This window comes from Phalangium opilio, unplaced genomic scaffold, assembly GCF_054372755.1.
Source record: "Phalangium opilio isolate 3A_F unplaced genomic scaffold, DU_Popi_V2 ptg000011l_1, whole genome shotgun sequence".
Lineage (NCBI taxonomy): Eukaryota > Metazoa > Arthropoda > Arachnida > Opiliones > Phalangiidae > Phalangium > Phalangium opilio.
The window spans coordinates 10,523,732-10,540,605 of NW_028324147.1; the positions used below are offsets into that span (position 1 = coordinate 10,523,732).

At 34.7% G+C, this 16,874-nt stretch overlaps 2 protein-coding genes and 1 long non-coding RNA gene across 8 annotated transcripts; 1 reads left to right on the forward strand and 2 right to left on the reverse strand.

The window, feature by feature from the left end:
* Positions 1-234: 234 nt before the first annotated feature.
* Positions 235-7,051, reverse strand: LOC149712097 (uncharacterized). 4 transcript variants are annotated; one of them, XM_089860669.1, is made up of 4 exons: positions 5,823-7,051; positions 4,570-4,726; positions 1,555-3,055; positions 235-455 (listed from the first exon to the last, which is right to left on the reverse strand). In XM_089860669.1, the coding sequence occupies exons 1-4, from the start codon at positions 5,849-5,851 to the stop codon at positions 343-345; spliced, it is 1,800 nt and encodes a 599-aa protein (XP_089716795.1). In that variant the 5' UTR covers positions 5,852-7,051; the 3' UTR covers positions 235-342. The 4 variants fall into 4 exon arrangements, with proteins under 4 accessions (XP_089716795.1, XP_089716796.1, XP_089716797.1 ...); XM_089860670.1 differs by having other exon boundaries at positions 5,813-7,050; XM_089860671.1 differs by lacking the exon at positions 5,823-7,051 and adding an exon at positions 5,541-5,806.
* Positions 7,052-7,462: 411 nt separating this feature from the next.
* LOC149712098 (uncharacterized) lies at positions 7,463-9,667 on the reverse strand. 3 transcript variants are annotated; one of them, XM_089860675.1, is made up of 3 exons: positions 9,523-9,667; positions 9,171-9,318; positions 7,463-9,104 (listed from the first exon to the last, which is right to left on the reverse strand). In XM_089860675.1, the coding sequence occupies exons 2-3, from the start codon at positions 9,288-9,290 to the stop codon at positions 7,554-7,556; spliced, it is 1,671 nt and encodes a 556-aa protein (XP_089716801.1). In that variant the 5' UTR covers positions 9,291-9,318; positions 9,523-9,667; the 3' UTR covers positions 7,463-7,553. The 3 variants fall into 3 exon arrangements, with proteins under 3 accessions (XP_089716801.1, XP_089716802.1, XP_089716800.1); XM_089860676.1 differs by having other exon boundaries at positions 7,463-8,317; positions 8,402-9,318; XM_089860674.1 differs by having other exon boundaries at positions 7,463-9,318.
* A 5-nt stretch (positions 9,668-9,672) lies between these two features.
* Positions 9,673-10,383, forward strand: LOC149712099 (uncharacterized). The gene is made up of 2 exons (XR_016377763.1): positions 9,673-10,156; positions 10,221-10,383. It is a non-coding gene; the product is annotated as an uncharacterized LOC149712099 (long non-coding RNA).
* The last annotated feature ends 6,491 nt before the right edge of the window (positions 10,384-16,874 follow it).

Here is a 16,874-nt window from a genome sequence, read left to right on the forward strand (position 1 = left end):
ACGTTAACTCCATAGAAGTGTAAAACTCATGGCAACAAACTTGCAACTGCTCATGCGCGGCCATAAGTGTGAAAAGGTCTATAGGGGTCGCTATAGTGCATGCGCTTCTTCACATTTTAACTCCTTTGATAAATAACCTGGGCGCACGGCCAAGCTTGCCTTGTTTTTCTATGTTAATGTGTTTTTACGTATAGTTATGATGTGTTTTTAAAGACTAATGTCCTCTCATCAGGCTATATTGTAAAATTAAATGTTATATTTCTTCTTTTTGTAATGAATACACAAATTATTGGAAACAGTGAGATCGTTACAATAACAACGAAAGTTAAAGAGCTACAACACTTAAGTGGCAAAATTATATTCAAATTCACTTTCACTGGTCAGGTCTTCTTCCTCCTTGGATTTGCTTCGAAGATCTGCTCCACCAAGTAAGAACAAATAGGCGTCGCTTTTTCCTATTTATAAATACATAAAAAGAATTATTGTGTTCACTTCTTGAGATCATTTAAATTAAATATTAAGATTCAATCAAGAAGTGATATCTAGTTTACTAGGGAGAAGGTATAAATTCGCCACATTTCTAGCTTTATCTCCAGTCCAAAAGTAGGTCCGGAGTTAATCCCAGCCTCGAAATTACAACCCGCATCTCATTGATTCTTGAAAACTCACGTCAGCGCGACGCGAATGACGAAAATTGCGTACTTTCCGACTGAGGAGAGGCGAAATAACTCGGCCTCCTTTTACTTAATTCCCCCTTGTATTTTGAAAGGGGGACTTGGACTATGGCGCGCGAATACTTAGGCATCTTATATCTTCTCCCTAATAAACTAGATATCACTTTTTGATTCAATAGTAAACATCCGCGGTACTCTTAGCTACGCCGTTAAGAGGCATAGCTAAACAATATCGCGCCAGTAGATCGTCATCCCCAAAGAGGATGTCTTCGAGGAAGTAAGTAGTTCTAGACTTAAAGCAACAGGCGGCTCTATTATCACCGGCTAACCAATCAGACCTAGTGCTTAGGTCTGATTGGTTCCTGCCTTTGGCTTAACTAGCCTTTATCAAGCTTATGTACTGTGTAGTAGAAAAGCCATCTTTAAGGGGCACCAACAGAGCCGCCCTTTACTTTGTACAGAAGGGGATAATAGAAGAAGGATGCCACTCTGTATCCTCTTCATACTTAAGTTATGTAACGTCATTCTTCCCAGGTTACCCCTTTAAGTTTGCTTTCCCGCTCATCAAACTACAAATGGGCATCGCACCGTAAGGTGAATTCTATAATTGTTTGGTACTAAATCCCCAGAAATCAACCCACAAACCTCGTCTTGGGGTGGGACAAAAATCCACAAGCGTGTCTTGCCAAATAGTTAAGCGCTAATAGAGTAATGATCAGGGAACTATTTATCGCGTATGTGATTCGGTTTAGTAACCTTGCTCCAAATACTACGATGTTGGGAAGAATGACGTTACACTTACCCCGCTTTGTGGTACACTTCTCTCGAAGAGAAGTATTATATACTTCTGCTTTGTATTATTATTTGATTTGGAAAATACCCGAGCTTGGTTTGTGGTTATAATGAAAACTGTCCTCGTCGTCATCGGAGTTTTTAGTTGAAGTTTCTATTTCGTGAATGGCTTCCTCGTGATTGGAAACGTTACTGCCGTCAATAATAGGTACGTCCTCTACCAAAGAGTCCTCTTCAACATTATCGTCTTCGGTGTCCTCAGTCTTTGAAGTTCCTCGCTCTTTAGAATCATCTTGTTCTCTCGGCTTATTGACAGCAATTGTTGGTAAAACATTGGTTTTCTGCATTACGTTGATAGACGGACGGTGACTGTGTGAATCTTGAGAAGATTCGCTTTCTCGAAATAAAGCTAAGTGGTCAGTGTTTAAAGTCCCTGGCGCTTTAGACATATCTTGGTCTACCGACTTTTCGACCTCAACTGTTGTTGTTTCCTCGTTAACATTGATAGAAGCCCGACGACTGTGTGAATCTTGAGAAGATTCGCTTTCTCGAAAGAACGCCAAGTGGTCAGTGTTTAAAGTCCCTGGTGCTTTAGACATATCTTGGTCTACCGACTTCTCGACATCAACTGTTGATGTTTCCTCTTTAACGTTGATAGAAGCCCGACGACTGTGTGAATCTTGAGAACATTCGCTTTCTCGAAAGAACGCTAAGTGGTCAGTTTTTAAAGTCCCTGGCGCTTTAGAAATATCTTGGTCTACCGACTTCTCTACATCAACTGTTGATGTTTCCTCTTTAACATTGATAGTAGCACGACGACTGTGTGAATCTTGTTTAGATTCGCTTTCTCGGACTAAAACTAAGTGATCAGTGTTCAAAGTCCCTGGCGCTTTAGACATATCTTGGTCTACCGACTTCTCGACATCAACTGTTGATGTTTCCTCTTTAACATTGATAGAAGCACGACGACTGTGTGAATCTTGTGAAGATTCGCTCTCTCGGACTAATTCTAAGTGATCAGTATCCATGGACAAATCATCCATTGTCATTTTTAATTCCATATTTTCATAACCTTCCGTTGTTTTCCGAGTTCCTTCAGCGCTAGATTTACCCGTAACTGTCATAGTTTCCGAAGTATGTAATTCAGGTACATCGTAAGTTTTCACAGATGGTGCCGTAAGAACAGTGTCATTTTTTAAACGATCATCTGTTTTCCACCCCTCTTTTGATAATATTGTAGGGTGAAGATTGGAGTTCTTGCAAAGTTGTATGTCATATGCTTCATCTTTCGTTATATTAGTTTTTCGTTCATGCGAAAGCCGTAAATCGTCCAATGAAAACACAAGACTGTCTTTTAGAACTATTTCTGCAGGCGAGGGATTCTTTGATAATTCTTTAAAGGAATATGTATCCGGTGTGCTAAATGGTCTGGAACACACGTTAGAGTTGACATGATTTTCTGAAAAAACATAGTTGCTTGAACTGTATTTTTCTACGTCAAATCGTCCGTCGTTAAAAAATGTTCCTTCGTTTTGAATTTTTTCGCTTCCATTTTTATTTATAGAAGAATATCCACTTTGACCATATTCCTGCAAACAATACAATTTGTAATATAGCAGAAAGTAGAACCGCTTTAAGGGTCTGATCGGATCTTGGGGTAAACGACGATCTAACTCATAGTGGGTGGGTATAAAGGAAAGGGGGTCGGAAAGCCCCTTTAAATCAAAGAGCGGGTCACGTGGTTCCCCTACAACTTGACTTTCCTTGCGAACTCCAGCTTTGACTGGGCAAAGACAGGAGGCATTTGTCGGTGGGATTTATAACAAAATATCGATATATATCAAAGTATCGACGTATAAACAAATATCGATATATATATTAAAATATCGATATATATTAAAATATCGATATATATTAAAATATCGATATATTATCAAAATATCGATATATATTCAAAATATCGATATATTATCAAAATATCGATATATTATCAAAATATCGATATATTATCAAAATATCGATATATTATCAAAATATCGATATATTATCAAAATATCGATATATTATCAAAATATCGATATATTATCAAAATATCGATATATTATCAAAATATCGATATATTATCAAAATATCGATATATTATCAAAATATCGATATATTATCAAAATATCGATATATTATCAAAATATCGATATATATTAAAATATCGATATATTATCAAAATATCGATATATATAATCTCGATATAATATCAAAATTTCGATATAATATTAAAATATCGATATAATATCAAAATATCGATATAATATCAAAATATTGATATAATATCAAAATATTGATATAATATCAAAATATTGATATAATATCAAAATATCGATATAATATCAAAATATCGATATAATATCAAAATATCGATATAATATCAAAATATCGATATAATATCAAAATATCGATTTAATATCAAAATATCGATTTAATATCGATAATATATCAAATATCGATATAATATCAAAATATCGATATAATATCAAAATATCGATATAATATCAAAATATCGATATAATATCAAAATATCGATACAATATCAAAATATCGATATAATATCAAAATATCGATATAAATCAAAACATCGATATAATAACAAAATATGGCAATATATTTTCCAACCCTGCTTTAAAATTTCCCTCTTGCAATTCATTTCAAAACAAACATTGTCTCGGCTGTAATTTAGTTTAAACAAATATCAATAAACGCTCCAGGTGGAGTTGACTAGTAAACAAAGCTTAACAAAGGCTAGTTTTAGCTCCGCCCTCGACAAGGTAAAATTGGTATAGAAGATTAACCAGCATGTTAGGGTCATCACACTTGAAGACATTTGCTTTAATTATAAGACTATATACTAAGTTCTGTTTTGATTCATTTTAAATTGACTACTGGTTCTATTATAAAGTCAATTTTAAAATGTTTAGGCGAATATTAGGCCTAATTATTGAATAAATTAGCAACCGAAAAATGCGAAATACAAGTAAGTAGCGCAGAATAATGCCACAGTGACATGACCAACACTCTCAACATTCTCGGGGCCTATGGAATTTAAACTTACCCTTGATTTTTGCAGGTAGTGAAATTTTGAAGACAGTTCATTCATCCGTACTTCAATATTCCTAATCTTCGCTAGAATTATTCCTTTTCTCTTCGAACGAGCCTCATTTTCTTGAATAATTCTTAACGCGTATTTTTTTAAATCATCCATGTTTTTGCTGTAATATTTTTTAATTAATATTACTCTCGGGATCATTAAAAAACTCGAGTTTTACAGTCTTAAGAAATGTACAGTGCAATGCGTGTCAAGAACTATATTTTTTGAACTATTAATCTCAGTTCCCACTTGACCGAAAACACGACCGAAACACTGCATAAGTAAAAGTTGTAATTAGTTCCGCTAGAGGCTCCCAGGTGGCGCTGTCATGTTTTGATAAACGTGCTTGATAAAAACAATGTGTTTCGCGCTAAGCCAATTTGAATTGAAACTCTATCTATCTCATTGGATTTTATTGACAGCTGGACCGAAACGCGCGCGAAAATGAACTTTTTAAATTCCTAGCGCGAGCGCGAGAATATGAACATTTCAAATTAGCCTTATTCCTAATCAGCGCCACCTACCCATAGCGGCGACTTTGAGAACTACTGTAATCGGCAAGCCAATCAGAAGTCGCTAAAATCTGGTGACGTCACTGACGGGCACTCTCGGGGTCTTACCAAAATGACGTCACCGGATTTTAGCGACATCTGGTTGGCTTGCCGATTACAGTAGTTCTCAAAGTCGCCGCTATGGGTAGGTGGCGCTGATCAGGAATAAGGCTAATTCCAAGCGCGAGAAAATGAGAATTTCAAATTCTTTAAGTCCAGCTAATAGCGCCTGAGGTGAGAGAATTTGGCAACTTAAATTGCCAAACGAAAAATAAAAATCAGCGCCACGCACAGGCCTTGATTAACATAGGCAACGCTCAGTCATATGGCATATAGAGAGCTTTCAGATTGGATAGTAGTACGTCACACCCTCCCAAGCCTTACTGCTGTTCTGGTAGCCATTTTGGGTGGTCTGAGCTTCATTCCTGCTTTAAACCCACCAATATGGCAGCGTAAATTACGTCACGAGACTAAGCTCCTCCTCCAATTAAAGCTATCTATACCACAAATAATTCTAATAATTTCTGAACAGGCTTCTGCAGTTCTGAGGCTTGAGATGTCTGAATCCGTTAGCGCAAAATTAAGTGCTCTGAGGTTAGAAGCGAAGTGCAAAATTTAATGTATCAGTTTCAATTCGATCATTAAGTACTATTTACCTTATCATACCTAGATGTAGCTTCTCCTGCTTCCTCCATTTATATAGATATATGAGGCAGAGGCACAGTTCCTATGATATTGCTCCATGGTGGATGAATGCTGGAACCTAGCAGCCTAGCTAGCAGCCGATGGAAAATGAGTCACTGACAGGGCTCGACATAAGGCACTAGTCAAGGCATTTGACTACTAAAAAAAATGCCTTGACTTCTAAAAAAATCGAAATCTGGGGGTTCACTAGTCAACTTGACTAGTAAAAAAAAATGTCCCAAATATTCGTAAACCATGCGTCTCACTAGTCAGTGACTACTACAAAAAATTGGGATAGGGGGCTCACTAGTCAGGCTGACTACTTAAAAAAATATCCTTATGTAGAGCCCTGGTCCCCACCCTTGTTCTCCTATAGATTTGCAATTAATAACCTGGTCCCAAGGACCAGTAACCCCCACTTCTTGAATTTAAAAACTAGTCCAAGCAATTAATAAACTGGTTTTGGACCAAAGGAAGTGTGCTATTTCCCAGACTGATTATGAAGCAGACGATGATCATAAAAAGGGCCCACCCGGCCGGGCCGGCCTCGCTCACGTACGCGATCGAGTTAGCTATGTGAAAAAAATCCCTCTCTCCAACAGCCATGGAAATAAGCGGTACGTTCAGTAACCCTCTTTGAGTTTGATGACAGCGCTTACTAAGCGATGTCAGATTTCCCCTACTGTACGCTTTTTCGCGTTTCCGGTTTTGACGTCATGATGCTCAGCGCTTACCCATCAAAAAAACCATCTAATCGATGTGGTTTTTTTTTGATGGCGTGACGTAGCGCTTGATTGTTGAGCACTTGGCAGACGAAAATTTGGCGCTGGATTTTAAATTTAAATTCCAATGATGCTATTCCTACATTAATTGTATTAGTTTTCTTTACACAACTACTTCCCCCATTCAAATAGACATACTTTTCTTGAAAAATAATTCATTATTTGCGAGCCTGTTAATAATTGAGACGAGCCATTTGCGCTTTGAGGGCAATTATGATCCTGCTAAAAAGTTATGCATATTACCCTGTGATCAGAGTTGGGCACTCCTCCTTAGATAGATTTTTTTCCTATCAAACTATCATAGATGGCGAAACTATCAATTCTTCTGGCTATATTTTAGAGTGGAACTCCTTCTTAGATAGATTTTTTTCCTCTCAAACCATCATAGATGGCGGAACTATCAACTCTTCTGACTATATTTTAGACTGACATTGCTGGTTAGATACAACGGGTGCTCGCTCGCCTGAGATAAATTTTCGATTTCTAGAGTCTGTTCCAACCCCCCCTTACGTGACGTCAGCCTTAGACCTCAAGCGCGCGCGGTTTTGATTCTGTACGGTAGACTATATGAGAATTGCCATGAAATTTATTTTTAAAACGCTAATTATAGGGCATAATTTTTATATATTTTTTAAATTAAATAATTAGAAAGGGTTTGGCATAGATAATTGTGCACATTTTAATAAATAGTAAGGCAGAAACCGAAACTTTATGCTTCTATCAAACTTCATAGTTCAGTACCTATTATGATTTTCTTTAAATTCAAGAGGAAAATGATTACAATTACTTAATAACGGTGATAAGTAATCAATGCATTAGACCAAAAAAATTTAAACCAAGTATAATTCCAATGAAATGAATTTTATTTCTATTGATGAGTTTTGAGATCTTAATTTGAAAACTCCAGCCAATTATAACAATTATAGGAACTTTAGTTTACAATTTTCTTAAATTTTTTACCTAATTTTCTCCCACAATCTGTCTTGCTGGGCTTGATTGAATTGTGATATTTCATTCTAATGAAAATTCTTAATTTGACAAATGAATGGATTAAATCCAAAGGATAAGTTTCATGTTCTTGGTGAATTGAATTGGATATGTTTTTAACAATATTTATTTCGTTGGCGAGGACTTTGTTTGGAAGGAAATTACGAAAAATGGTTTCAAATGAATTCATTGCTTTTAAGAAAGTAGAGCTAGGAACAATTAAACCGCCATAAGATAATATTGTAGCCCAAGATGGTAATTGATAACAATGATCACTCTGACTTGAGTCTCTTAAATCCAGATTGGCATATTTTTTATAGAATTTTTTGGCATCAGCGAAGCAATAAATAATTTGATCAGTTGCTATGGGATGTTGAAACCAATTTTTATGGATAGATACACCCATTTCTCTCCATAAACCCATGTTACCTCCCCCCATATCACAGACAGATGAGACTATTAAATACCCTGCCTCATGAACTTTGGATATTATGTCCAACAACAGTTTTTTAGTCATTTTGGTATCAAAGCCAATGTAAACAGGTTGTTTCCAAGGTGAAAATAAGCCCCTAAGCATTGCTACCTGCATTTGACTATGTTTTCCAACTACTTGATCGGCTTTCACATCATATTCATATTGCGATGAAATTTTCATTTCGTCAAACGTTATGACACATATTTTTTCTATATTTGATTTTTTAGATCCAGCTAGTTTCATAATATTTAAAACATCTTGTAAAATTCCTTGTCTTAAATTTAGTTTTGATGCATACCGCCTTAATGTTGACAAACCTGGTAATGGATATCGCAGGTCATTTTTTAAAAACATATAAGCTTTTCTGCTAAGGTATCGCAAAGTAAAAGCCCGTGCGAGATCATCGGCAGACCAGATAACCATTTTTTTCCCCATTAGTTTCTTAATTTGACTAGGTGAGAAAATATCATTTAAAATATTGGTGCATTTCTCCTTAAATTCTTCTTTTTTCCTTTTGTCATTCTTCATTCTCTTGAGTTTCTTTACTTCTTCAGTACTAATTACACTCTTCATTGCTTGTTCAATTTTTAATTCTTTAATTTTCTTCTCATTTTTCATTTCTTTAATTTTCAATTTGCTATAATGAGCTCGTAATGTTCTATTTTGTTTCTCTAATCTCTCGCATTTACAGCATGGTTTGCGTTTAAAAACAACAGTATCACGTTTAGGAATCATATGATCAGGGCTACGATCCATGTTATCACAATTAGTTTGAACATTAGTTGCTTCATTCGTGAGATTATCAATTGCAGAAGGACTAGATTTCTTTATTAAATTGTTAATGATGACTCGCTCCTCTCTTCGTTGCACTCTGGATTTTCTCTCTGTAGATTTACAGTTTTGACTTCCTTTCAGTCCCAAATTTTCAGTTGGAATAGCGTCTTCCAATAATTCCTTTTTATTAGGAATCCCCAGCAACTCAGACCTAAGATCCCTTTTGTAGGCATGTTCGTTAAAGTGCTGCGAGCAAACATGACTAGTCATGGGATTGAATTTATCCTCTCTGCGGCATTTAAATGCCCAAACCTTTCTCCTATGAATGTCATTTGGAAATTTGTGATACACAATATGTTTTGTACTATCATTCTTTTTGGTTAAAACTAGGCTATTATTGCACGTCGCGACCGCGCACCTTGTTCCAGGCATGGCTCATAAATTTTTATTATGTATGAATCTAAAAATATACAATTTATTCACATTAGTATTTTGGTTTTGCACCCAAATAAGTTATAACAACCCGAACCGAGTCCCTAGTCTTATCCCTTAAGTCTTAATACAAATAAACTAAAGAAGCAAGTTCCAAATATCTCTAAAAGCTTCCTAATTTAGCATTAATATTTCATACAAAAAAGTTATCAGAATAAAGTAATTAATTTACCTTTGAGGATGCCAATACAGCACAAGCTGCACAACTCGCGCCTCGAAAGACTATACATAAGCAGACGATGCTTCACTAAGGTCTACGGGAGACGTCATATTCGGCAGCCAATAAAAGTCGCGAATTTTCGAAGGTAAAAGATGGGCGCGTGCAAGGGGTGCTCGATCGAGTTTCGGAATTTTCAAATTTTCGCGGGCGGTTGGTCTGACGTCACCGAGAGACCCCCGAGGGGGAAGAATGTTTGTTTTTGCTTGTCAAGGCCATTGATTATACGAATAGGGAAGCAATTTCAAAGTTTTCAAACTATTTTCATCCCATTTTTTGTTATTTTTACGTGCAAAATGTTCGAGGGAAGAGTTTTTATTACATTATTTTCAATAATATTGTTGAATTTAGGAGGCTGAACGCCGAATAATTGACCATGGTGTTTTTGACTTTTTTGCTATTGCCAAGGCCCAAGGGTATTTGATTATTCAAATTTAAGGATATTTAGTTATTTTTTCTTTTAGGGCTTTAAAATATGAGAGAGAAGTGTTTTTTTTTCTGTTTATCGTTGAATAATTTTCAATTATATTCCCCATCCATTGTAGTACTGAACTTTACAACCCCAATGGCTAAACTTTGCAAATTTAAGGTAAAGAATGGATAATTGGATATTGAAATTGAATGCACAAACTACAATAGTTTACATGTTTCAGAATTTGAAACAAACCAATTTAAAGCAATGTAAATTATTGTGGTTAATTATTGCAATATATTTTGTCTACATAGCGAGATTACGTTGGATATATTCAAGAAAACTGATGTAATTCTGGAATAAACACAAACATTCGTTGCTAATAAACACTTTTTTTTATTAAATATGAATCTTTAACATAACAGATGAAAGTTAGTCTGACTTGTAGAATCATTTCTAGGAACATTTTTTTATTAAATAATAAATATGAATCTTTAACGTAACAGATGAAAGGTAGTCTGACTTGTAGAATCATTTCTAGGAACATATGTTTATTAAATAATAAATATGAATCTTTAGCATAACAGATGAAAGGTAGTTTGACTTGGAGAATTATTTCTAGGAACATAAGTTAATCTTTTATTAGATTTATTGTTTTATTATTTGATATGATAATGCTTATCACAGAATTTAAAGGGCAATATGGCTTGGAGCCTAGTTTCTCGAAAACGGAAACAAGTAAATTTAAAAGATTCTTATTTCATATCACAGTTTTAAAAGGCAAAAGTTAATGGTATTTTAAGAAGCATTTCAAATAAGATAGGCTAAACTCTTAAGCGGGTGAAACTAATGAATTATCTTGTTCATTTTTTTGGCCTTTTTCCGACCACTGTCACCATTTTCAGCATCTGTTTTTTTGACATTATTAAGGAATTTTATTCTAATGAATACTCTTAACTTCACAAAAGATTGTACTAATTCCTTGGGTAATGAAGAACTTTGCAAAATTAAATCACTGATATTTTTGACTAGATTTGGCTCGTTTGAAAGGGAAAACTGTGGTAGATAAGATCTAAAAACTGATTCGAATGTATTAACAGTTGCTAAAAATGAAGAGGATGGGATTGCTAAGCCTCCGTAAGATAAAAAATTTGCCCAAGATGGCAACTCATAACTATGGTCCGAGAGTGTTTTAGTTTCAGTTAAGTTCAAATCAGGAAACTTTTTGTTATGCTTTTTCGCTAGCCAACCCGCGCAAAGCTCAATACCATTTTCCTCCAACTTTGAAAAATCACTCTCGTCCAATTCATTAGTATTCTTAATAGTTTTTGATGAGTCACTATTTGCTAAATATGTTTTATTGTCATCAATCAAACTATTAAGATCTGCAGCTGTGCTGCAATCTGGATTAATAGGTTCTATTGAGGCTTTTTTAAAGGCACTAGCTAAAACATATTCTCCTTCCTGAAAAGATGGAGAATTTACAATATCACTAGAAAGATACTCAGATTGGCTTAAATCAGACGTATTGCTATTTTGGTGACATACACCAGGATTTTTTCCCAGTATAATCATTCTAATTCGGTATATTGAATTAAGAGGCGTTGGGTGATCATTTAAGCCTCCTCTAGTACGAACCTGAGAGAAAAAATTCTCGAGGCAGTCTTGATTTAAACGATGAGTTAAGATATATTTATAGCCAAATTTATTTTTAAGGTCAAAATATAAGTCTTTAAGAGACTTAATAGAGATCAGCAACCCTTTTTGAAAAATTTGTAGGCATTTCGTTCCTTTACACCTCATGTCATCTATTAGATTAGACATTTCATTTAATGCCTCTAACTGCTCTGTTAAATGAACACCAAACGCACATTTAATTTTAACAGGATCATTTTCAGTGTAGGAATTGAAAATTTGAAACCACGCATTGACCTTTTCTATGAATTTGGATAGATTTTGGTAGTCTTCAAGATTTTCATCTGAAGAATGACTTTGTTTTTTGGAAATGTAAATTGAATATAATGCTTTTGAAACATTGTTAGATAACAGCTGAGCAGCTAGTTTTACATTTTGCCTTGTTGGCCCTCGGCATTCCAAATGAATTGCTCTTAGTTTGTGACACATTTTAAGTTCGTTAAAGTCTAATTTTAGTAATTCGTCTAAAGGTTTTCTATTTACATCAACATCCCCATCTTCCAGAATAAATCCCTTGTCCAAAAGCCAGTTTCGAATTAATTTTAGTGCATGGGGTGCATCTGCGAAGCAGTAAATTAATTGTTCACTAACACTAGGATGATAAAACCAATTTCTGTTAATATTTACTCCAAGTTCACGCCACAACCCCATGTTCCCTCCACCCATGTCACAAACTGTTGATACAACAAGATATCCAGCTTCGTGAAGCTTGGTGATAATTTCTAACAGTAAGGTTTTTGTCATTTTTTGGTCAAAGCCAATGTATATTGGTTGTTTCCAATTTCCATACAGCCCTCGGACCATAGCCACTTGCATTTGTTCATGTTTGCCCACTACCTGGTCTGCTTTAACATCATACTCATATTGACTTTGAACTTTCATTTCATCAAATGTCAAAACTGCAAGTTTCTCACGCGTGGGTTTTACACTACCAGTAACTTTCATCAAATTTAAAACATCTGTCAATATACCTTGTCTTAAATTTAGTTTAGAGGCGTAAGCTCTCAAGGTAGATAGACCTGGTAGGGGAATATGAAGGTCCTTTTTCAAAAATACGTAGGCTCGTTTGCTAAAATAGCGCAGGGTGAATGCATTTTTTAAATCCTCAGAACCCCAATTAACCCTTTTTTTCCCCAAAAGTCTCTTTATCTGACTATCTGAAAACACCACCCGCAAAATATCAGCTAATTTTGAATTATACTTTGCTTTTTTGTTTTTCTTGGTTTTTAAGGCTTTGAGGTCTTTAAGAGCTCTTTTAGAAACAAGGGTTTGCATTGAAAGTTGTACTTTCAAGTCTCGAATTACTGTGTCTTTTTGCTTACGTTGCTTAATTACTCGACTACGACTCTTTTCTAAAAAGCTTATTCTAGCCTTTAAGTTCTTGATTAGATTAATATTTTCACTGGGTATTTCTACAAGATTTCTTGGTGTATCTTCTTGGATTGGGGAAATTTCAACATCCACAGCATTTTGGTTGTTAACCATTTCTGGCATTTCATTACCTTCTGATGCAACAGACGTTGATGCTATGATATCTTGGGCAGTTTTTCTTCTGTTTCTTCTACATAACCTTGCCTCTCTGTCACACAGAGAAGCAGTTTTTCCAGTGTTACATTGTAATAAGTTTTCAGTTGGCACTGCATTGAACTTTAACACTTTGCGTTCAGGAAGCCCTAAAAGTTCCGCTTGCATATCACGTTCAAAATTATCATCTTTGAAGTGTTTGGAACAGATTCGACTAGTCGATGGATTCCATTTCCCAACCCTTCTACATTTGTTGACCCAAATTTTTCTAAGCCCAGGTTCTTTAGGAAAAGAATAATAACGAATATTGGCTGTAGACTTATTATTTTTGGTTTTAAGCAGACTATTGTTACACACGGCAACTGCACATCTTGTTCCCGGCATTATTTACCAATTTACACCTTCCCTAAATAGAAAATAATTATAATCTATTAAATTACAACCGTATAGAGAAAGTTCTGACAGAAATTATCATAATGGCACAACTTCTTAAAGTTCTTCAACAGAAATTATTACCAATTTATCTACTTTTGTTATTACCCAAACGCCAAACGTCCAAAACCATACCCAAAGTCTTTACCATAAGCCTTGCCCATTGCGCTACTTTTAACTTTAAATTTATAAGAACTCAACGGATGTAACGTTTAAAAACCTAATTAAGATAATCTACAGATCAATTTCAAGAGTTAAAAACTTACAATTCAATAAAATTGGCACTCTATCTTTACTCTAAATCCAATCAACCAGCCATCACAAATTCAAAATCATCGAGCCGTTTGTTTTTTGGGTCTCTCAGTGACGTCAAAACTAACAGCCAATGAACAATCTTTAAAAAAGATAAGCTTTTGACCTTGATTGAGCAAACCTATTATAGCGATTTTATACTTTACTAACCTTGGGGCGCGTGAGCAAACCTATATTAGCGAAGCGGCAACTCTATAGACCTTGGGTTAGATAGATATTTTTCCTCTCAAACTATCATAGATAGCGAAACTATCAACTCTTCTGACTATATTTTAGACTGACACTGCTGGTTAGATAGATATTTTTCCTCTCAAACTATCATATTTGGCGAAACTATCAATTCTTCTAGCTATATTTTAGACCGGCATTATTTGTTAGATAGATTTTTCCCTCTCAACAAATCATAGATGGTGAAACTATCAAATCTTCCTTCAATATGTTAGATTGGCTCTCATTGTTAGATAGATTTTTTGCCTATCAAATCAAATTGAAATCTTTAGAAACGACTAAATTAATCGATCATTTAATCTCCGGACTTTAAATTTGATTGTTTTCGATCAAACTGATTTGGTCTCTACCTAATTTTACACTGTTTAATGGATTCCTGATATTTCCTGATTTTGTAGAATTTCGAATATTTTCATATATTCATATAATTTCCATAATCTCATTTCTCAAGTTTGACTTGTTGACTGTTTATAGTTCAAAAGCTACTATCCAAACTTTTTCAAATTATTCGCCCTCGATTTAATCTAAACCATCTACTATAAACGGTTAACTAATAATAATTAAAGGCAAAAATTGCAATTAATAACTGTGGGTAATAAAAATCAGAAAATCTACACTTTAATTTATCTACTTCTACGTTTGGATGATTTCGTGGAATCGTTCTTCCTCCTCGAGTAGTCGTTCACATCAGTGACAGCACGGAGCTTCTATATACAAGAAGCTCCGTCTTCACAGTTTGAACTGTTGAACCATCGTTTATTTTATTTTTATTTATTTGTTTGAGAGGGTTATAACGACCACCAAATACAGAATCTTCTTATAGAATAAACCTACACTTGCTAACGTTCAAATATATTAAAAACTTCGATATCATTCAAAAAACGACTTATCTTTCCAGAAATTTTCATAACTATCAAAATTGCCTATCAAAGATTAGCTCATAATTCTTTTAAAATGAAATCAGAAAACAGATGTCTCCAAATAAAATCACTCAAAAAATCAATATATTTCTCAAGGAATAATGCCTATCATTTTTTATGATTTCTAAAAGATGGGGTTAGTAGCCAGATCACGTTGAGAATCGATATTTTTCTCTAGAAGATTTCAACGAATCAATGAATCATATCAACTTTGAGTGCACTTTTTAAGCTATCAAACTCAATCGATCATTATAATTCAAATTTTTCTCGAAAATAACTATCAAAATTGATACTTTGATTGGGGCAGATTTAGTTTTCTATCGTATCAAGTGGTAAAACTATCAAATGATATGATAGTGCCCATCTATGCCTGTGATATCTCTCATGAAATTATTAATCCTAGTCCTAAAGTTCCTATTGAAAGTGCCTATTGCCACAAAAAAAAAATTATTGTATATTTGTTATTCCACCACTATTTCTGTACCTTAATTAATGTTATTATTGTATATTGTAATTCTACCACTATTTTTGTACCTTCCATTTTGGAGCTGTATGGCTGGCCCCACCCCTAGCTCGACAATAAACGGAGCAAAAAAAGAAAAATACGATTCCCCAAGTCCATATTCGAAAACAGCGCTAACTTCAAAATGTCACTTTACCGTTCAACAGCCTTCTACGTCACTGCGACGTCTCGAGTCCATCTACCAAACATCAAGAATACAGCGATTTCCTTGACATTTTCGTTACTGAACGTACCCAAGGGTTTTTTTCTCAACTAGTCCCCAGGACCAGCGACCCCGACATCAACAATATTCAAACTGGTCCCAAGACCCAGTTACCCCTGTGCAATTTATTTTACTACTGGTCCCATTTAAAAATTATTTATAAATATAAAATTACATGGTCCAAATCATGTTTAACCATCTTTGAAGACATTAAGAAAATAGTTAACAGATATAATATCACAAATTTCTTGGTCTTATTTTTTCAGTACGTTTTTTCAAAAAAATATTACACTAGGTGAAAGTTAGGAATTTTTTAAGGATTCTCTATTAAGTTACACTGAATATTTTCAAATTCTGAAAATTCAGAATCATGTTCCTGCTGTTTCACATTTCAACTTGAGGTGATAGGGATTTAGTTCAGTCTTCTGTGACTATCGTTTGACCAAAGCGTCAAAGCTGGGATTGGGTTAAAATCTTGGCCCAACATAAAAATTTAGGGGTAAATTGCGTGTCTCTAACAGTGGTAAAACGCCGTAACCCCAATACGCAAAGCAACGTAAGTCGAAGTATGTGTTTATAATGATAAAAATCAATACTTAAACTTAATTTTTCTTACTTAAACTGTGGAAAGGCGCATCCATGAACTATTATCTTTCATTTAAGATGGTTCCCAAACGTAACGAACGAATAGTTTTCTTTATACACTATCCCAATGGAAGGTCACTTTTCAAAAAAATCCGTATGTTCTCTCTATGGAAAAATATAGCATTTTTCTCGAAATATCGGATTCATTTTATGGATTCTAAAACCACCCCTAGCAACTTTATTCTTCGTAAAATTAACTATTAGATGGATCTCTTTAAAATTTTAACCACAAGATTAGGGCCCGGATTTTAGTTCAGTGTAATTTTTTCAAAGCAGCAAACTCAATACCAAAAAAGTTACAAATAACCAATCAAAAAACCATCCTTATACATTAGAGCAAGTGCCATGTCTTATCTAAAAGAGCTACTGATCTCCTAGAATTAATTGGTTAAGAATTGACTCTAAAGGCAGCTA